At 41.2% G+C, this 22,093-nt stretch overlaps 2 protein-coding genes across 6 annotated transcripts in view; both read left to right on the top strand.

Moving 5' to 3' along the window:
- srl (sarcalumenin) overlaps positions 1-6,406 on the top strand; it is a 16,470-nt gene extending 10,064 nt beyond the window's left edge. Inside the window, exons 4-7 of one of the 2 annotated variants that reach the window (XM_057346491.1) lie at positions 247-282; positions 3,000-3,116; positions 3,956-4,189; positions 4,273-6,406. In XM_057346491.1, the coding sequence (XP_057202474.1) occupies positions 247-282; positions 3,000-3,116; positions 3,956-4,189; positions 4,273-5,084 (1,199 nt within the window). In that variant the 3' untranslated portion in view covers positions 5,085-6,406. The remainder of the gene's footprint in view (positions 1-246; positions 283-2,999; positions 3,117-3,955; positions 4,190-4,272) is intronic. The other variant, XM_057346492.1, reaches the window with a different exon arrangement.
- Positions 6,407-9,121: 2,715 nt separating this feature from the next.
- The window catches only part of LOC130561860 (adenylate cyclase type 9), a 45,903-nt gene continuing 32,931 nt past the window's right edge, over positions 9,122-22,093 (top strand). For all 4 annotated transcript variants that reach the window (XR_008963867.1, XR_008963866.1, XM_057346470.1 and 1 more), the window contains exon 1: positions 9,122-12,317. Coding sequence is in view for 2 of the 4 variants with exons in the window: in XM_057346470.1 (XP_057202453.1) it covers positions 10,505-12,317 (1,813 nt within the window). In the remaining 2 variants the exon portion in view is untranslated. The remainder of the gene's footprint in view (positions 12,318-22,093) is intronic.

The raw sequence follows: 22,093 nt of genomic DNA, 5'->3' as shown, positions 1-22,093 counted from the left end.
GGTAGGAAACTTTGTATCTGGACGTCCATCATAGTTCATCCGCACACATTTCAACTCATATTTTCACAGGAAAAGTGTCTGTAACCTCTCTTTCTCTCTTTTTTCTCTCTTTTACACCTCCACATTCTCTTCATCTCTTTCTCCTCCTGCTCCACTTTTCCTCACACTCATCATCTTCATCCTCTCTCATCCTCACATCTGTATCTTCCTCCCCTGATGTCACACTACCCCCCTTCACTAAAACAGCCTATCCTGGACGCACGCTGGGGGATTCAGCCACAGGTGGGTATAACGGGGGGTTCACTGCATGGCACTGCCTGTGTCTCTTCACCCCCTGCAGTGTGATGCCAGCTGCCGCTCATCTGCCCATGCATTTAAACATGTCCGTAAGTTATGTTTGAAAGTCATCAAAATGTAAGGAATTACAAAATTACACTTTTATACAGAAAGGTTTGGAGCGAAAGGGACGTCGTGATTCTAGGGAGCATCTGGAATATGAATCATAAATATGTTTGGGTTTATTTTTGCCAGAGAAGAAACAACTACACATTTTAAGTTAACATATATCTGCTAAAAATGTACAAAGTCAAATTCTAGGAATACACTCACATTCTGTATCAATGGCTTACAAGCTAACAAAGCTAAATGTGTTGATATAACGGGTTTGCGTGTGACTAGTCATTGTCGTGGGCTGTCTACAGAATGTAAACTGGTACTTTATAGGCAGTGCATTTATGTGATATATATCTGAAGTGTTTTGCATCTGTGATCCTCCAGTTGGGGGGTTGTGTGACATAAGAATAAGATGCCATGTCAGTTTCCCTTCTTACAAGAACTCCATCATTCCCACGTTTGGGCATCTAAACATCATCTTTAAGCAGATGAAAGTCAAAATCGTTCAAATTTAGCAATTTAGCAAGACATGTGCGATGTAGATGAATTGCATATTTGCATTACACTTTAATTCGCTCCTGCACAACTGTTTGCATTGTAATCGCTTCACCTGCAACTTAATTCTATAACAAGTTTGCATTGTTGCAAAGCAGCTTTACAGAAAACACATTTTCTCAGTAGAGACGTAAGGAAAAATGGGAGTGAAATGATAAATATCGAAGATGCTATTAAGATTAAATGAATTTACACTGTATTATTGGTTGGCATTTGTAAACTGTGTAACTCGGGTCCGTTTTATTGTATATCGTCGTTTCGTTGTGATTTATGCACGTTGTGGCACTTTAGATTTGTTGCTTTTGGTTGTGAATGTAAATGCGGACAGTGATTGTTCAGCTAACAGATCAGAGTTGAGCTTAATTCTCTCTCTGTTGCTTTAACAGCTGCTTTCTTCAACGTGCTCGCATATTGAACTTAAACAAATGATCTGGAAACTGGCATTTACATGCAAGAGATTCATTTACTTATTTGAAGAAGAAATTGGACAGTCCTCTAATCTGCGTTTCCTTTTTTCAGTGTGATGTGATGTAATTCATTCAAGAGGAATGTCATTTGGTCAGACTGACATGGGCAGATTTTCAGTGTTAAGGGGATAGTGCACCCAAATTCTGTCATCATTTGCTCACCCTCATGTCATTTCATACCTGTATAAACTACTTTGTGACTTCTGATGAACACAGAGAAAGATATTTGGAAGAATGTTCAATTTTCAATTCTGTGACATCATTGACTGCCATAGTAGGAAAAATTAAATGGTAGTCAAAGGTGCCCCAGAACTGTTTGTGTTTCTAAATTCTTCAAAATATCTCACTTTGTGCTCAACAGAACAACAAAATAAACAATATATTTTTTCCTACTATGGTAGTGGATGATGTCACAGAACTGAAAATTGCTAACATACTTACAATATCTTTCTTTGTGTTTAACAGAATAAAGAAATTTATATAGGTTTGAAACTTATTTGAACAACCCGAGGGTGAGTAAATGATGACAAAATATTTATTTTTGGGTGAACTATCCCTTTAATCCCAGAAGTATGAGATAAGTATAGAAATGTCAGATTTATGAATTTGCGAATCACATCACAAACTAAAACCAGTGTCTCTTGGGATTCAGGCTTTTTGTTTAGGTGTAGAATGAGCACATGTGCAGGATTGTTTGCAGTGGCGCTGAGCAATGCTGCATGTGACATTCATAACACCCGCTGCCTGCTGCGCACAATCTCTGCTCACCCATTGTGAATGTGCAATTCAATGTGATTGACTGTTTGTCTTATGAACGCCAGTGAAAGAAAAATGTCAGTAAAACCCAACCACCACCACACAATGTGAATCACTGTCAAGCGCTGAAATTTTAACACTTTCATTAAAGGGATACTTCACCCAACAATGAAAAGTCTGTCATCATTTCCTCACCTTCGAGTTGTTCCAAACCTGTATAAATTTCTTTGTTCTGGTGAACACAGAGAAAGATATTTGGAAGAATGCTTGTAACCAGACAGATTTTGCCCCCCATTGACTCCCATAGTAGGAAAAAAAACAACGGTAGTCAAAAGTGCCCCAGAACTGTTTGCTGTCCTGCATTCTTCATAATGTCTTCTTTTGTGTTCAACAGAACAAAAAAAAATGATAAAGTAAATTTTCCTACTATGGGAGTCAATGGGGGTCGAGATATGTTTGGTTATAAGCATTCTTCCAAATATCTTTCTCTGTGTTCATCAGAACAAAGAAATTTATACAGATTTGGAACAACTCGAAGGTGAGTAAATGATGACACAATTTTCATTTTTGTGTGAAGTATCCCTTTAAAGTTAAAATTGCTTTAAACATATGATTTTGGTAAACCAGCTACAAACAATATGCTGACTGAGAAGATTAGCACAATATACAATTCAATTCATGCTGATATAAACCTAATCATTGGTGTATATACTGAATATGATAGCAGAACAAAAGCTTCTCTGGAGTTGACATATTTTTGGTGTTTTGACTTTTCCGTACTCAACTGTTCTCTCTTGTCTTATTCTTCTCTCGCTGTTTCTCAAACAGATGGAGAAATCACCTCCAAACCCATGGTGCTGTTTCTGGGACCCTGGAGTGTGGGCAAGTCCTCCATGGTCAACTATCTGTTGGGTCTGCAGGACACTCCGTACCAGCTGTATACAGGTAAACAATCCATGTAGAGAAACAGCAAACAACGTAAAGGTCCAGTGCGTAATTATATTGGAGGATCTATTGACAGGAATGCAATATAATATACATTACTACGTCTTCAGAGGTGTATAAAGACCATACATAATGAAGCGTATGAGTTATTTCTATCTACATACACCGCGGGTCCCCTTGCATGGAATTCTCCATGTTGTTTCTATAGTAGCCCTAAATGGACAAACTGCTCTACTTTCATAAATACGTGATCTCCTTCGGCAAAGAAGCGAAAACGTGACGACATCTTAGTTCTGTGTCAGCCACCGTAGTGCTTTGAAAGGGAGGTGTGGAGTGAGCCGTTGGTTGCAATTTGTAACTTCACCCCTAGATGCTCCCCATGGGCTTCTGAACATCATCCAGTACCTCAGATATGACATATTTTTCTAGGCTAACCCGGAAGTAACCACCAAGCCTCCGACAACTCTTTCAAACTTTATTAAAAATATGTTCCCTATTATAATTGCTCCGTGAATAAATCCGCATCTACGTTTTAAGAGATTTGTGCCCATGTTGCATTATTTGTGAGTTTTATATGCGCGATGACGTCTAACGTCCCCGCCAAAGAAGTAGTCGCTTTTAGCAACTTGTTAGCAACCGCCATTTTTAAGACACAATAAGGCAAAAAAATCACAAGCGGGTTACAATTGGTGTGTTTTTTGTCATAACTTCCCTATTTTGGTTTGACACTGTATAATTAAGTTGGTTAGATGATAAATACTTGGTTTCTTCTGTTTGGATTGTTTGTTTTTCTAATGTATCTTATATTTGCTTCTCTAATCTGTCTTCTGTTTCTCCAGGTGCCGAGCCCACTACCTCAGAGTTTACCGTCATCATGCACGGAGAGAAGATCCGTACGGTGGAGGGCATCGTCATGGCTGCCGACAGCTCTCGCTCCTTCTCCCCCCTTGAGAAGTTTGGCCAGAACTTTCTGGAGAAGCTGGTTGGAATCGAGATGCCCCACAAGCTCTTAGAAAGGGTGACGTTCGTGGACACGCCTGGAATCATTGAGAACCGCAAACAGCAGGAGAGAGGTAACGTTACTCACGGCTTTAAAACACTGAAATGCAAAAACACACATCCCCGATAACTACTTTCCTGTCTTTCCCATTTCTAGGCTACCCGTTCAACGACGTGTGCCAGTGGTTCATCGACCGCGCAGACTTGATCTTTGTGGTGTTTGACCCCACCAAGCTGGACGTGGGTCTCGAGTTGGAGATGCTCTTCCGGCAGCTGAAAGGTCGAGAGTCTCAGATTCGCATCATTCTCAACAAGGCCGACAGCTTGGCCACGCAGGACCTCATGCGCGTCTACGGTGCCCTCTTCTGGAGCCTGGCGCCCCTCATCAACGTCACCGAGCCCCCCCGCGTCTACGTCAGCTCCTTCTGGCCCTACGACTACGCCCCCGACACCAGCCTCGAGCTCTTCAAACGGGAAGAAATCTCCTTGCTGGAGGACCTCAACCAGGTGATCGAGAACCGGCTGGAGAACAAAATCGCCTTCATCCGTCAGCACGGCATCCGCGTCCGCATTCACGCCCTCCTGGTGGACCGCTACGTGCAGACCTTCAAGGACCAGATGAGCTTCTTCAGCGACTCCGAGCTGGTGTTCAAGGAGATCGTGGACGACCCCGACAAGTTCTACATTTTCAAGTCCATCCTGGCCAAAACCAACGTCAGCAAGTTCGACCTGCCCAACCGAGACGCGTACCGCGACTTCTTCGGGGTCAACCCCGTGAACAGCTTCAAGCAGCTGTCCGCCCAGTGCTCCTACATGGGCGGCTGTCTGCTGGAGAAGATCGAGAAAGCCATCACCCACGAACTGCCCGCCCTGCTCAGCAGCATCAACTCCGGCAAGAACCCGACCCTGTCCTCCTGCGAGGCCACCGGATGCGGGGAGAAGCCCAAAAACCGCTACCGGCGAAACTGAGAGAAGAGCACGAGGTGGGAGGGAGACCGTGGAGGAGAGAGAACGCGAGGAGGAGCCAAAAACAAAGACGGAGCAGTGGAGCTAATCCTGCTCCCGCCGCAGGTCCGTTTCAGTGGAGTCGACCGAGACGGATGTAATGGGACTTTTATTTTCTTCAGACGAGTGAAGAGGTTGTGTGTGGGGGTGTTTGAGGGAAGGGGATTCTGGGATACCGGGTGGAGGGAGGTTTTGAGGCGGAGCTTCTTGTGAATGTGAGGAGAGTTCACCAAAATAACTCTTCTTCTTTCCGCGCCACTTTTATAAACTGCAGTTTTCGGAGGGAAAATGTGTATGCATGGGATGACAAAAAATGGCTGACACACACTTATAAAAATGTAAAAAATAGCAAAAATAAAATGTTGTGAGACTGAAAATGGGTATCCGCTGCCTTGAATGTGAAATATGAACGTTCGCTTTTAGATTTTGTATCCAAAAAACAAAGGTTGTCTTTTTTAAAACATAGCCTATATTGACCATAGATTATAAAGTCAGGTTATACACACTTTTGCCTTGATTTATTTACTTCAAATAGTAACTATAGTTGATTTTTCTCTTGTCTGTGATATTGATAAGCTAAATCTTTTGGTTTTACGGCGTAAAAAGCATAACACTTTTCCACCGCATCCCAGATAGCACACTCCATCTGGCTTACTTCTATTTGACGTCTGCATTTACATCTGCAAGACATCTGCAATACACAGTTTGCTCATCTGCGATACGTTTCGGAGACGTCTGTAATACGTCTGCTAAAGATCTGGAGATCTGGAAAACATCTGCTGTGTAAAAACATCTGCTAAACATCTTAGAAAGAGCAGTTTTACATCCATTCTAAATCATAAACGTCTTACAGACGTCTTATAGATGTCTATATGACGTCTGACAGCAGACGTATTGCAGATCTATGAGCAAACTATGTATTGTAGATGTAAATGCAGACGTCAAATAGACGTAAACCAGATAGAGTGTGCTATCAGGGATGTTTAGAACAGTGATGCTATCAAAGCTGCATTTGATTTCTCTTGCACATTTCCATTTACTCGCATTGTAAACGCCAGTCTATCCAGAATTCCACGCTTTACAGCCAGGTCTTATGCAACTGTTGGGGTTTGTTAGAAAAAATAATGACTGTTACCTCAGAAAGCCGCCTTTTTCTAAGCTTCAAGCTTTTTGCTCCCGGTTATGATTTATGGTGAATAAAAACACACTTTGTAGACCTCTGTGAAAAAGGGGCAACAGTTCCCTTCATCTGGAGCGACTTACAAGAGCAATAAAAATGTTGTTAACACGAAGTGTCTGTTTATTTGGAGCTGGGTCACATTGGTTAATAGACTCGGATCTCTTCGGTCCGGTCTCAGTTATCAGGGGCGTGTCGTTTTATTCCCATCCCCAGAAATAAACACGGGATGAATCCTAGATAAAGACTTTTACTGTTGCAGGTAAGACGCCAAAGTCATCAGATCAGTTGAGATTGAAAGAACCTGAAGTCCTTCAATGGAAGTCCTGAAGGCCGTCCATTGAAGTTGCACAAGTTGTCCACTAGAGCGAGCACGAAATGTGAAGAGATGTTGCATCACATTCATCACACAATGATGAGGAAAAAGAAAATTGCGCAAGACATGTTTGGAAAGGGAGGTGAATAAAATACTGACTAAATCTGAAATAATCTTTACATGCTCATGTGACTACGTAGCTACTAGTTGAGAGATTAGTTCACCCAAAGATAATAACTCTGTCATCATTTATTCACTCGTGTGGATGAAAACCTGTATACGTCTCTTTCTTCAGTGGAACACAAAAGAAGATATTTTGAGAAATGTTTCGGCGGTTTTGTGTTACAATGGAAGTCCAAGGGTTTCAGTGTTGTTTGATTATCAACATTCTTCAAAATATCTTCTTTTGTGTTATGCAGAAGAAACAGGGTTGGAATGAAATGGGGGTGAATAAAATATGACAGAATTTGTATATCATTTTGGCAAACAGCATCATATGTTTGATATGAAACCTCTTCAGAAGTGTGTGTTGGAGGTGTGTCAGGTGGGCAGCAGACCTTCACGACCCTCTCCAGACACACATTCAGCTTTGACTACTCGGGTATGAAACACCAATTCCTAAAAGATGAAATCACTATTTCTCATTAAATATCCTTTGTTCCTCACAAATACATCACATTATTCAAATAAAATGAGTTACGAATGTAATTTCACGTTGGTTTTAATGAACATGTGTTTATCAGGTCCCTTTATTGTATTTCTGTATTTTTCCTTTTGAAGCGAATGTGCAGCGTGTCACATTCAGGAACAAAATGAATCTCGTTGTCAAATGTTATTAGTCCTAATGTCTTTATAATGGCACGGGCCCGTCTGTGTGCGAGAGGACACAGTCCAGCGATCACATCTTTCAGACTGAGCTATAATCCCCCCGGAGCGAGGGAACCCCCTGAACATCACCATCCTCCTGAAGAATGAAAACGCTCATATTTACCCACGTCACACGGAGGTTTCCACGGTGCTCGCTCGTGATTGGAGAAACAGGTATGGAAACTGCATTGCACCATCACACAGAGTCGTGACTTGAACTCCATAAGCGAGGTATAGTTTACTGTAAAAGAGGATTGAGTAATGTTAAAAAGAAAAGAGGAGTTTATCAATGCTGCATATTGAGAAAACAAGCACGGGGTGTGTTTCACCACAAAATGTTGCAGAAAGAGAAATGAGGCTTACCCAGAAAGAGTTGTTTTTTCGATGTGGTTACTGTCTGTGGTTTCCTATGAAAGTTCACCCAAAAATGAAAGTTCTGCCATCATTTATTCACCCTCATGTGATTCCAGGCTTCTGCAGAACCCAAAGGAAGATATTTTGAAGAATTTTGTGTAACCAAACATCGGCTCCCATTGGCTTCCGTTTCATGGACACAATACACCGGTCACATTTCTCAAAATATCTTCTTTTGTGTTCCACAGAATAAAGAGTCATACACGACTGTATCAACGCAAATTGTTTTCTTTTTTACAGCATGAATGCTAACCCAGATAGCACAATCCATCTGGCTTACGTCTATTTGACGTCTGCATTTACATCTGTAAGACATCTGCAATACATAGTTTGCTCATCTGCAATACGTCTCGGAGATGTCTGAACGTCTGTAATACGTCTGCTAAAGATCTGGAGATCTGCTGCTTAAAAACATCTGCTAAACATCTTAGAAAGAGCTGTTGTACATCTATTCTAAATCATAAACATCTTACAGACATCTTCTAGATGTCTATATGACGTCTGACAGCAGACATCTCCGAGACGTATTGCAGATGAGCAAACTATGTATTGTAGATGTCTTGCAGATGTAAATGCAGACGTCAAATAGACGTAAACCAGATGTATGTGTGCTATCAGGGAACAGGCATATGGACAAACAGATCCACCCGGTTTAGCCAAAATTTTGTTTGTGTCTGAACTGATATCTGCAGGTCTTTAATGTTAAAAGCAAACCTGGTTTGCCCAAAAAATTAAGCATGAGTGGTTTGTTTACCATGTACAGGATGTCCTGACCATCGCTCAGATCCTCTCTTCTCAGGAGACGGACACAGCTGCAGTTCTCCGGGGAATTGCTCTGATACTCTCTTCCTGAGGTTTGCATCTTAGCCTCACATTGACATCTAATGACTTTGATTCAGTTGAACTCCAGCATGCTTCACACACAAACTAAAGAGTCTATTAATTCATATATGCGGGTAATAGATTCATGGTTTATATTGGGAAACATTTCATTTAATTATAAAATTGGAGGATTTATCAATGCATTTGTAATCTCTGACACACAAATAACCATAAAGGCAGACAGACAGATAAAGAATTTTGCTGATTTGATATGGACCTCGGTTTGACAGCTGTGTGTTCCCCTGCATTACACGTCACGTTGATTGGAACCTCTACGACAGCTCTCGGCGACGCGCTTCAGCGCCGGAGACGCGCCCGGACGCGCACACTGCGGTTTGAGAACAGCCCGCTTCCATGTGCCTGCGTGCTCGCCTCCCTTCGGTTTTCCTCTCTCCAGAGCGCGCACGCACCGCTTTATCTCCACCTCTGATTTATTCCGGCGACTGTTGGACGCGTACAGACACCCGTCAGATGGGCGCTGGAGATGGAGATTTGGAGATGGTGTAACGCGCACTGGCGCGCCAGAGCAGCCGAATACACACAGCCATGAAGTGTTCAAACGAGCGGCGGTTGTCAGCGGCGACAAGCTGTGTACTGACGGAGAACCCGGCACAGAAAACGGTATTTGGATCTCAGGGGGAACGCTGTCCGTGGAAATGATTCCTGAAGCGAAACCAAAGACGCATTTCATCACTGCGAGTCTGTGGAAAGAGCAGAAGAGAGAGGACCTCCGTGCATCGCAATAAGAGAAACTTACATGACTTCTGGTAAACAAGGGGAAATGATTTCATGTGTGATGTGCCGAAGTTTTACATGCGTAAAGATGTGTGTGAACTGGTTTTAAAGCGCCAATTAAGTACCTGATGGACGTTTGGGAATTTAATCGGCATCAGTGGGAATTGTGTGGATTAAAGTTTTGGTTTTTATGCCCCATTCATATATGCGTTATTTTTACGTTCTATTGAATCCGGATTTAGAACGCGTGTATGATCTAAAGGGACAATTTGGGAAGATCGAAGCACTGTTTGAGGGAATAGTTTCCTGTCAAGCCCTTTAACGGGCGTCACTGTCAGAAAAGCTGTGTTTATTTCACTGCATCGCTGTGCCGTCTGTGAGTTTCCAATGAACGCGCACAGTGCATGTGAGAAACAAAAGAGGGCGGAAGGTTTATTTTTAGGAAGCCGGATTGAGTTTTTTTGAGCTTGTGTGTTTTGGCTAGCGTAGATGCGCATTGTTTCCCAAGAGTTTTAGTTTGGAAGCTTGAGGTGACGTTTCAGTTTTTTTTTTCATTTTTATGCTCTGCTGGAATGGATAGGAGTAATGCCATAGCATTAACGCTGACAAGCCTTTAAACGTGTACCCTTATGTGTCATATAGATGCTTTTTCCTTTGCAATGAAAGAGTGGGTAAACTGGATTTAAAAGTAGTCAAAACCACCAGTCCCCAATTTTGTGCTTTTATTATGTAATGCTGGTTTTTCAGTGAAAGAACTGGATTCACTTGTATTAAGTAAAAAGGTTTGGATAAGGAAGGACATAAGAGCTGTTAGAATGTGCTATTGACGTCATGAGGTGAAATAAGCAAGTTAAAAAGCTGGAACTGTCTAAACAACTTCTCTGTATCTAGACGCCAGAGCTATTCGGCCCATTTTCCCATCCTGATTCGTTTTTTCCATACAAACAGCATTTTTTGTTCTGTTCGTCTCGGCTCGGGTTTGAGAACCTCATCATGGCTTCTCCGCAACATCAACAACTGCTGATTCACAACAGCGAGGTGAGCTGCGATTCCAGCGGAGACGGGCCGCCGTCCGTGCGTCTTAGCGGCACTAAAGCGCACAAACAGCAGCGCGGGAGTCTGGGAGCCAGCGCCATGTGCAGCATCTTAGGGGGATCCAAACACTGCAAGTACAGCATCTCGTCCAGCTGTAGCTCTGGAGAGTCTGGCATCCGCAAACCCGTCTTTAAAGGTTTGCGGACTCAGAGGAAGATGCCACAGCTGTTTGAGAGGTCTGCCGGGCCCTTTTGGAACCCCAAGTTCGACTCGAACATTCTGGAGGAGGCCTGTCGCGAGCGCTGCTTCCCGCAGACGCAAAGGCGCTTCCGCTGCGTGCTCTTCTACCTGGCCGCTGCCAGCCTCCTCTGGGGAGTGTTCTTTATGGCTAATGCTGATCGATGTAAACAGACTGCCTTTTTGTTACCCACTGCATCTTTCCTCCTCCTGTGCTGCCTCCTGTTTGTCTTCACTTTCACCAAGTTCTATGCCCGCTGCTACAACCAGGCCTCGCTGCTGCTCATCGTGGTCACGTTTGCCCTCACGCTTGCACCGCAGGTCCAAACTTCAGGCTTCAGCAACTTTAGTGTTGATCCTGTGAAGGTTGAAGACGACGCAGATGATTTCAGTGGTGCGGAGAGTGGAAATCTCACTTTTGAAAGCTTCGTCGGTGGGGCTACTGTGGCTCCGTGTATGTCACCGGTCGGTACCTTCTCTCTTGGTATGGAAGTGCTTTCGTTGCTCTACAGTTTCCTCCATGTCCGTCTGTACGCCTCACTCCTTCTCGGTTTGCTCTACTCCGTGCTCTTTGAGATGCTCGGCTGGATGCACTTGTTTCAGGGCGACGGGTGGAGCCGCTCCTCTGAGGAAGATTTGGAAACGTTGTATTGGCTGATCCCAGGTAGAGCCATCTTGCATCTCTGCGCCCACATCATCGGTATCCATCTTTTCATCATGTCCGAAGTGCGCTCGCGATGCACGTTCCTCAAGGTTGGCCAAGCCATCATGCACGGGAAAGACTTGGAGGTGGAAAAGGCCCTGAAGGAGCGGATGATCCACTCCGTGATGCCTCGCCGGGTAGCGGATGAGCTCATGAAGCAAGGCGACGAAGACAACGACAACTCGATGAAGCGGTACTCCACAGGAGCAGCGATCGCGGGCGCCTCCAGCCCCAAAAGTGTCAAGCGCAAGAAGTCGTCCATACCACGTGGTCACATCATCTTTCGACCGTTCAACATGAAACGCATGGAGCCCGTCAGCATTCTCTTCGCCGATATCGTGGGCTTCACCAAAATGAGCGCCAACAAGTCGGCTCACGCACTGGTGGGACTTCTCAATGACTTATTCGGCCGCTTCGATCGTCTGTGTGAGCTCACGTGCTGCGAGAAGATCAGCACGCTGGGAGACTGTTACTACTGTGTGGCCGGTTGTCCCGAACCACGGGAGGACCACGCCTACTGTTGTGTGGAGATGGGGCTCGGAATGATTCAGGCTATTGAGCAGTTCTGTCAAGAGAAGAAGGAGATGGTGAACATGCGTGTCGGCATCCACACGGGCACGGTGCTTTGCGGGATTCTCGGCATGAAGCGCTTTAAGTTTGATGTCTGGTCCAATGATGTCAACCTTGCCAATCTTATGGAGCAGCTGGGGGTTGCTGGGAAGGTGCATCTGTCTGAAGCCACCGACAAGTTTCTGGACGACCGGTACCTGCGGGAGGACGGACGAGTCATGGAAAGAATCGGACCGAGCGTGGTAGCAGATCAACTTAAAGGTAAGCTTTTTGTTTCGTAAATGTAATGCAGCTTGAGAAATCTGTATATGAACATGTTTCTTCTCAAACTGGCTCTTTAGTACACTCTAAAAAATGCTGGGCTGTTTCGACCCATGGTTGGGTAAAGTACGGACAAACTCAACATCTGGGTCATATATTGAAACAGAAACTGTCCATATTTCACCCAACTATGGCTTGAAACAACGCGGCTGTTTTTGTTAGGAGTGTAGTTATTTTCTGTCATGTTTTCTGAGGGGAGTGATGCACTTTTGGCACATCTTGCTTTTAAAACATGATTTGCATTTGTCTTTGTCAGTCTGTGTATTGTATTTTGGCCTTTGAATCTTCTGATTTCTCTCACATCAGGTTTTTTGAACAGGTGTTTTGTTCAGTCGCACGCTCTCGCTGTTTCTTCACAGCCTTCAAGATGTGATTCATGTTGGAGATTTGTGCAATCAGTGTTTCTTGAACAAGGCGTGTGATTTCTCTGTATTCCGATCATGAATTCTGATGAAGAGGCTAATCTGTTGCACACATTTTCTGTGTTTGGTTTGGAAAAATCTAGACTTGCCAAATTGCCAAGTATTTAGGGACATTTACCCAGAGAAAAATATGATTTCTTAGTTGTCGCTCTTTCATAGCTCAGGAGATTAGAGGGAGTTCTCAGTTGTGTCTTATTTAAGAATCATCGTAGTCAGATGTTTCTACTAAAATTGCTTATGAGAAATGAACATGAGACAATTGTTGAAACACATGAAGAGTATGGAGGTGTAAATGAATGTAGATTGTAGAGGTCAAATAATCTGGATTTGGGTCAATTTGATGAGAAATGTTTGAGTTCATATTGAAATATTCAATAATATTGACTTTTGATTGCAGACTTGACAAATCTGAGCTCATTTTGAAACTCTAATGACGGAGACATTTGTGAGATTTCTGACTCTTTCACGGGAGAAATATCTGAGACTTAGGCAGAACTTTACATTTGCATTGTTTCGGAGAAATAATTTTTGACATTACAGAAATCTCGTGTGATTTCTCTCTCTCTTTAGGGCTTTTTAACGATTAATCACGATTAATCGATTAATCGCAAAAGTTTGTGTTTACATAATATATGTCTGCGCGGTGTGCATATTTATTTTTTATTTATAAACGCATAAACATACACATGTATACATTTCGGATATATTTGCATGTATATATTTTTATTTCTATATCATTTAAATAATATATAAACATTTATTCATTTTAATTTTTTTCTAAAATATATACATGTATGAGTATGTTTATGTTTATAAATACAAAATTAATATGCACACTGAACAGACGTATATTATGTAAACACAAATTTTTATTCTGGATGCGATTAATCACGATTAATCGTTGAACAGCTTTATTATTAGTATATATTTCTGCATATATTGTATGCCGTAAACTTGTGTGTGCAAATTATTCTGTATTTTTCTTCATACTTGAGCTCAATACTTGGGGTTTGAGTGATATTGCCCTAGTCGTGTATATAATATGAATTTCTCAGTGTGGTATTAATCTTTTCAGGTGTAATTATGTTAAATAGATCCTCTCATGTAATGAGGAACTCCAGACTGTAATTAAAAGGAAATGCAATTTCCCTTTTGACAGAATTGATAACAGGTTTGACTCTATCTCTTCAGATAGAAAAGCATACAGTATGTATGAGTGCCTGAGCAGTTTGACTTCAATGTCTTGGCGTTTCTAGTTTTTGTTAACTGACTTGCTGGAATTCAGCGGGTAGCAGAAATCTCAGAGCTGTCACAGCATCATCACCGCAGCTGCCCCGGCTGGTACAGGAGGGCAAGTGGAAATGATGCTGTGACTGTCGCCCTTGAGAATCTCACTCCGTTTTGCCAGCACGTCCACTCAATCAAAAGTTTAATTTCCTTCTGCCCTCGTTCAGAGAGGGTAAATGGCTTCCTTAAAACGTCCCCACGGCGTGTGTTTCTAAACATCTGTCAGTTTTATTTCTTTCATTCCTTATCTCTTGTCTTTTCACTTCCACTCGCCTCCGCTGAGCCTTTTCAGCGAGTATCTTAAGTGATTTTTTTTCCTTTGCTTTTCACGCCGTGACTCAGATCAGTACAGCAAGGGCAGTAACATTGCGTAACAACATTTCAGTTTCTAACACCACTCAACTCTCAGCTGAATTCACTGGCTCTCGTTTCTCTCGGTTTAACTCGTTATGCTTGAAGCTGTAAAGGATGACGTTCGTTCGTAATTCATCAACAAAATGATTTTCAGGGCAACGTTCTCTCCCGCATATCTCGGATACACTCGATCGCCCCTCTCCAAGCACTCAATCCTCGTTTTTTTCTCGCCCACTAGCTGCAGTTTTTTCCACGGCCTGTTGGACTCGTGTGCTATATTCTGTCCAATACGCAGGATTTATCTTTCTCCCTGTGGATTTACAGGCAGAGTGAAAGAGCTCTCCGTCAAGACTAGAGAAGTGTAGAAATCTTCCAGCCGCTGCAATCACAGACGCTTGTGTGGAAACCTGGCAGACCTCAGAATGGAAACTGTCCAGATATCAAGTCATTCACACCAACTGATCACAAACTGAAGCCTTCCTTTTGAAGCTGATGTTGTTTTTCAGTTAGACATTTAGTTTACCAGCTGGGTCTTTTGATTTAGCCTACTATAAAGATAAAGTAATAGAAATTAAACACAATTAAACAAGCTCACTAGGGTCATTTTCTGCTATGCAGTACAGTTCAATCTTGCCATAATTTGTTTTCATATACAGGGTGAAATATAAACTCACTATTCTTGGGAAGCATGTTGTTGTATAGCATGTCACTTTTTTCTTTTATCATAGTCATGTGAAGTTGAACAGAACATTTCTGATCATTTTACACAGATGTTGCGGCTATATAGTCACTTATGCAATGAAAAACCAGTGACTTATAAGGGTGACTTATCAGTGACTAAATAGTGAGTGTGGCTTTTGTCTTTCTCTGCGATTTGATTGGATGTATAAAAACATCCGTTGCATTTTGAAATGGAACTGGCAGCAGACTGACAGTGAAAGGGGAGGAGTTAACGGATGCTCCGCCCAAGCCATCTAGCATACGTCATTTAAGACGGAAATGCATTTTCAGATTTTAACTAAAGATTATGAGGCCACGTGATTTTTAAAAGAGAATGACTCGCATTGATAAACTATTTACAATAAACACTGCAAGATTTCATGAAAAAATAGGCATTGTCATTTTTAATTTTACTGGGACTTTAAGCATAAAACCTAACTGTTTTATATTTTAAAAAGTTTTATATATATTTGTGTTTATATATTATAGCATATTTGAATAACTTTTGAATGTGTAAAATTTATGTTTATTTGCAAACAGTTAGGTTTCATGCTGCGTTGTCACGGGAACATGCCAGCTGAAGATAATGAGGTAATTACGTCGCAGTTGCTTCATTTGCCAAGTGCATTCCAAACGTCTACATAATGGCACGCACATGCCCTGTTCACTCCAAAGTCTAAACCTTCGAAGGGAGTAGGGCATAGGAATGATTACTGCATTTGGAATTTTACCCGTGACAGTTCGGTACCAATACACGTACCGTTACACCCCTAGTGACTTAGTTTAATGTTGTGTTTTTGGGGCATCAAATTGTAATTTATGTTTTTTTGTTTCCCCAATATCCCATTTAACGCAATATAATTTTTAATATGTAACTTAGGGTTACAGTTAGAGCTAAGGAGCTTAGGATTTCTTAAAGGAATAGTTTACCCAAAAATGAAAATTCTGTCATTATTTTACTTCGTTTTAAAAAAGAAGATATTTTGAGAAATGTTGGTAACCAAAAACAGTTGGTCCCCATTGACTTCTATTGTATGGACACAAAACCAATGCAAGTCAATGGGGACCAGCGGTTTTTGGTTACCAACATTTTTCAAAATCTATTCTTTTGTGTTTTGCAGAAGAAAGAAAATCACACAGGTTAAAATGACATCAGGGTGAGTAAACGATGACAGAATTTTCATTTTAAAGGTGAACTATTCCTTTAATGTAAAAGGTTTTTGCAGACTGGCTTCATATTGACATCACACCCCCCCTTACAAAAAGTAAGTACTTTTAAGTACCCATAGTAAACTTTGAGTACCGAAAACTAGCTTACAACTGTTTTATTTAGACATTTCTTCATTTTTTATTTGAAAGAAGTATACTAAAAGCACACCTGAATAAACATATTTTTTGTAAGGATGCAGGAAGTGACATCATTTTGGGCAAGAAATCAACAGCAGGATGTATTCAAAATAGATTGTCATGTTTTGCAGTATTACACTGCGTTCCAAATTATTATGCAAATTGGATTTAAGTGTCGTAAACATTAAATTTTATATTGTTCAATTAAATTTATGGATGGTATTGTGTCTCAGTGCTCTTTGGATCACTGAAATCAATCTCAGACACCTGTGATAAGTAGTTTGCCAGGTGAGCCCAATTAAAGGAAAACTACTTAAGAAGGACGTTCCACATTATTAAGCAGGCCACAGGTTTCAAGCAATATGGGAAAGAAAAAGGATCTGTCTGCTGCCGAAAAGCGTCAAATAGTGCAATGTCTTGGACAAGGTATGAAAACATTAGATATTTCACGAAAACTTAAGCGAGATCATCGTACTGTGAAGAGATTTGTGGCTGATTCAGAGCACAGAAGGGTTCGTGCAGATAAAGGCAGAATGAGGAAGGTTTCTTCCAGACAAATTCATCGGATTAAGAGAGCAGCTGCAAAAATGCCATTGCAAAGCAGCAAACAGGTATTTGAAGCTGCTGGTGCCTCGGGAGTCCCGAAAACCTCAAGGTGTAGGATCCTCCAGATGCTTGCAGTTGTGCATAAACCTACTATTCGGCCACCCCTAACCAATGCTCACAAGCAGAAACGGTTGCAGTGGGCCCACACATACATGAAGACTAATTTTCAAACAGTCTTGTTTACTGATGAGTGCCGTGCAACCCTGGATGGTCCAGATGGATGGAGTAGTGGATGGTTGGTGGATGGCCACCATGTCCCAACAAGGCTGCGACGTCAGCAAGGAGGTGGCGGAGTCATGTTTTGGGCTGGAATCATGGGGAGACAGCTGGTGGGCCCCTTTAGGGTCCCTGAAGGTGTGAAAATGAACTCTGCAAGGTATGTAGAGTTTCTGACTGAGCACTTTCTTCCATGGTACAAAAAGAAGAACCATGCCTTCCGTAGCAAAATCATCTTCATGCATGACAATGCACCATCTCATGCTGCAAAGAATACCTCTGTGTCATTGGCTGCTATGGGCATAAAAGGAGAGAAACTCATGGTGTGGCCACCATCCTCCCCTGACCTCAACCCTATTGAGAACCTTTGGAGCATCCTCAAGCGAAAGATCTATGATGGTGGGAGGCAGTTAGCATCAAAACAGCAGCTCTGGGAGGCTATTCTGACATCCTGCAAAGAAATTCAATCAGAAACTATCCAAAAACTCACAAGTTCAATGGATGCAAGAATTGTGAAGGTGATATCAAAGAAGGGGTCCTATGTTAACATGTAACTTGCCCTGTTAGGATGTTTTTGATTGAAATAGCTTTTGATTTCAGTAAATATGACCTCCTAATGCTGCAAATTCAACAAATGACCATTTTCAGTTTTTTACAACCTATGAAATGTTTTCAAACTCTGTTGTGCATAATAATTTGGAACAGTGCATTTTGAGTTTTTCATTTTTTAAATAAATACTGTTGTCAGTGGGAGGTTTGTTCAATAAAATTCCAAATGTACCCTAACTGTTGATTACTTGAAAATTATACTGACTGTCATTTGCATCGACAAATTAGGAAAACCAGAGAAAGATATCATTTGCATAATAATTTGGAATGCAGTGTAGTATGTTTTTTTTTAACCCACAATCTGATAATGTCAAACAACCTTTAAATTAATTGAAAACTCTAAATTCTTCATCCAGCAATTTCTAACTTTCTTTGTTTTCTATAGGCATCCAATTCATTTTATGATGTTCATTCTGTAAGTTATCTAATCTTTTAAGTGCTTGACTTTGATGAGTTAAAATTCATATATATATATATATATATATATATAAAACATTTGAAATATTATTACATATATTTATTTTCGTTTAAAAGGTTCTGCACAGCAGGAATGACCCGCCTCCAATCTTTGACACAAAGGGTGGGCAAAATGTGGATAAGAATAATATAAACGCATTCAGATATTCTGACCTCGAATGCTCTGGCTGTGAAAAATGGCTTCAGGTGCAAGTGTTGAATAGGTTGTTGTTGTGTCTAGTACAGTGTAGTGCGCTTCTTACAAAGAACCGCAGTCCGTCTTATAAATAGCAAAAGTAAGAATTGTCATAACTGTTGCCCTGGATAGAAGAGACGAGACGCTGCATTGCGCCGGGGAGGAGACGAGACGAGACGGCCTGTGTGTTTGCGTCTTGCAAAACAAATGCATTGCTGGCCGAGCTCTGTTGCTTCACGATGGGAAATTAAACCTGCTGTTGCCTTTTTAATAACCCATGTTCTTTTGGGCGCATGTACCTTTTAGCATGTGTTCTACATTTGATCCCCTGTAGTTCTTCCGACATCCCACCGTGTGCGTGTCGGCCCCTATTGTGTGCGGTGATCATTTGTGTGGAAATGAAGCTATTTTTAGCCGTTTCCCTGGAAAGCACCTGGCTGTGTCTCGGTTCTGTGGCGGTTTCAGAAAATGATGACAACGTCCCACAGCCCAGACCATCATTCTGTCAGACGTTTACATTCCCATTGATGAAAAAATGTGGGTGATCATTTTGTGGTCCACATTTCTAACGTGTGTTAGACAAAAAGACCTGTGCTACACACCCAGAGAATAATGTCATTGCTCATATGCGTCTCATTCTCAGGAGATTTGACGGAGTTCTCGGTTGCGTTTCATTTACAGTGAGTATCAACTGTTTCTTCTAAAATTGCTCAAAATAAAATGGAATCAAATGAAGGGTGTGAAGGTGTAAAATAAATGTCGATTGTATAGGCGGATTTGGTTGAATTTAATTTTTATTTGAAATTGTTCTCCTAGCCCAGCCCAGTAACAACAACAGTGTGCGTTTGGGGGCGGGACTCAGTTTAACCAGCCAATGAGGGCGGTTGGTTGCAATGTTTTTGCTTTCTTGTGTTATTCATTTGGTGCTTTCGATCTTCTAAAAATCTCATATTCAGAATCATATTCTGGTCTCGCATCCATCCATCACTAAATTCATTTGTGTCTGGTGTGTAATGAATTACGCACCAACATTTAATTACTGTTATGGGCTTCGAGCGAGAGTAACGGTGACGCATGCGCTTTTGCAATTCCATCTTAATGTAAAATAGATTTTAGCCCGGCCCGTATCATTCACGCTTATTTTCCACACGCGTGGACTCCTCTTTTGGCTCCCTGCTCCGTATCTTCAGTGGAGCTTGTAGGTCAGATTTTTCCATTATTACGTTGACATTTAAGAATTGGTCACCTGTTTGGCTCGACCCTTTTGCACCAGAATCGATCGGCGCGAAACGGGTGATTTATACCCAGATAGCACAATCCATCTGGTTTACGTCTATTTGACGTCTGCATTTACATCTGCAAGACATCTGCAATACATAGTTTGCTCATCTGCAAAACGTCTCGGAGACGTCTGAACGTCTGTAATACATCTGCTAAAGATCTGGAGATCTGCTGCGTAAAAACATCTGCTAAACATCTTAGAAAGAGCTGTTGTACATCCATTCTAAATCATAAACATCTTACAGACATCTTCTAGATGTCTATATGACGTCTGACAGCAGACATCTCCGAGACGTATTGCAGATGAGCAAACTATGTATTGTAGATGTCTTGCAGATGTAAATGCAGATGTCAAATAGACGTAAACCAGATGTATGTGTGCTATCAGCATACTGTACCTCTCTTTAAAGTCTGCACATGACATTAGTTGTTTTTGATTTGCTCATGTGAATATCTGTGACCTTCATAAGCAACACAGCATGTAGACAGTCCGGAGGGGGATGGAGAGACACCAAATTAAAATTTCTCCTGGGGTTTTATGGGGAAACTGGAAATTAATCCAGAACCGTCACAGATCCACACGATCCAGTTTTTCAGAATGCATGCTTGTAAGATGAAAATTGTAAAAATTTTACATTACAAAAAATAAGTATACTTTTTAATTATTTTATTAAGTATACCTAAATAAAGTTAAAGTATTCATTAAGTATGCTTCATGTAGTATACTATATGGGTGCAACGGTTCTCTGTAAAAAATTGAACCGTACGGTTCTGAACTGGATGGGTTTCATTCCTCTTAAAGCGACAGCAGCATATTCCTGCGATCTGTTAAAAGTCAAAGAAATCACTCACTGCTTGTGACTCAATAGCTTCTGTAACTTCAATTAAGATTCATCTTTATTTCATTTGTACATATGCAATGTTATGTTTTATTTGATTACTTTAATCCATTTCTACCTTAAAAGGTATATACACAGTATCTTATTTTATTTCTGCTTTCTGCTTTGCTCTGTTGTTTTATTGGTGCTGTTACTTGTAGCTTGATTATTTGTTCTTATTTTTATTTGTCAGTAGTCCATTTTCCCTGAACATAGCACGAACCGAGCCGAACCGTGAGTAATTTGAACCGGTACACCCCTAGTATACGAATATTAATGTACTAGTGTACTTGTAAGGGTTTTATAGTTCAGCACTACTTGGGACTAAATTGGCCCGTTTATTTAGAAGTATACTTTAACGGTGACAATAACAGAAGTAAACTTTAGATTTTACGGACGTGCATGAAAATATGAAGAGTTTGGTTCCAAAACGCTATGAATCCATTTTGATTAATTTGAGTAAAAATGTGTTTTCTTTACAAAGAAAGTGGCAAGATGAAAACCACTATTTTCTGTTTCAAAGGTTCACATAGCATCTTTAGGTTCTAGTAACATAAAAAATTCAAATCCAGATTTTGATTTTAAAAGATTTATTATAAAATCATTTCCCCCCCAAAATGCAATAAATCCATAACCATTTTTTTTCCAAAATGCAATAAATCCATTGAATCAATATAAAAGTTATTTTTCATATTGAAACTGTTGAAAATACACAACAAAGTGAGTTGATCCCCATATGACAGCCTCTGAACTCAATACAATACTAATCTTACATACAGGCACTGGACTAAAAATACATTCAATCAGTCATCGCTCCTAAAATGAATTCAACGGGTCATCTTTTTAATGCTATAAATGTGTGCCTCGTCTTCTTAATCTCCTCAGGTAAATGATTAGATTTCGATGGCTTACGTTTCTTCCCCACCGCAGAAACCAGCACAGGTTCATCAATATGGAGCGAGTTTAGTTACATTAATTATTCACACATAAAACACAATGTACACTTGCGTAGCCAGTTTCACATGCATAAAACCTAATTCACGTTCACAAATTATATATGTACATTCACAAAAAACAATTCACATGCGTAAAATAAAATTATATTCTCATAAAATATGTTTCACAGACGTACAACTGTGCACAAATATTTCGAAAGTTTAAAGTGTATCATTGAATGTGAATGTGTGAATCTCCCTGGATTTGTGTGTGTGTATTTTGAGACTCTCTTGGCAGCGCTGTCCCTCCCACTTGAGCAGTGGCGGAGCCAGAGGGGGGTCCAGGGTGGCACTGAACACCACTGACATCCAATTGGCCACCCCGAAATTTGATTCGCTACTTATGTTG

This window comes from Triplophysa rosa, linkage group LG11, assembly GCF_024868665.1.
Source record: "Triplophysa rosa linkage group LG11, Trosa_1v2, whole genome shotgun sequence".
NCBI classification, from domain to species: Eukaryota; Metazoa; Chordata; class Actinopteri; order Cypriniformes; family Nemacheilidae; genus Triplophysa; species Triplophysa rosa.
The sequence above is the reverse complement of the archived record's forward strand: the minus strand, read 5'-3'. Positions and strand labels throughout refer to the sequence as shown.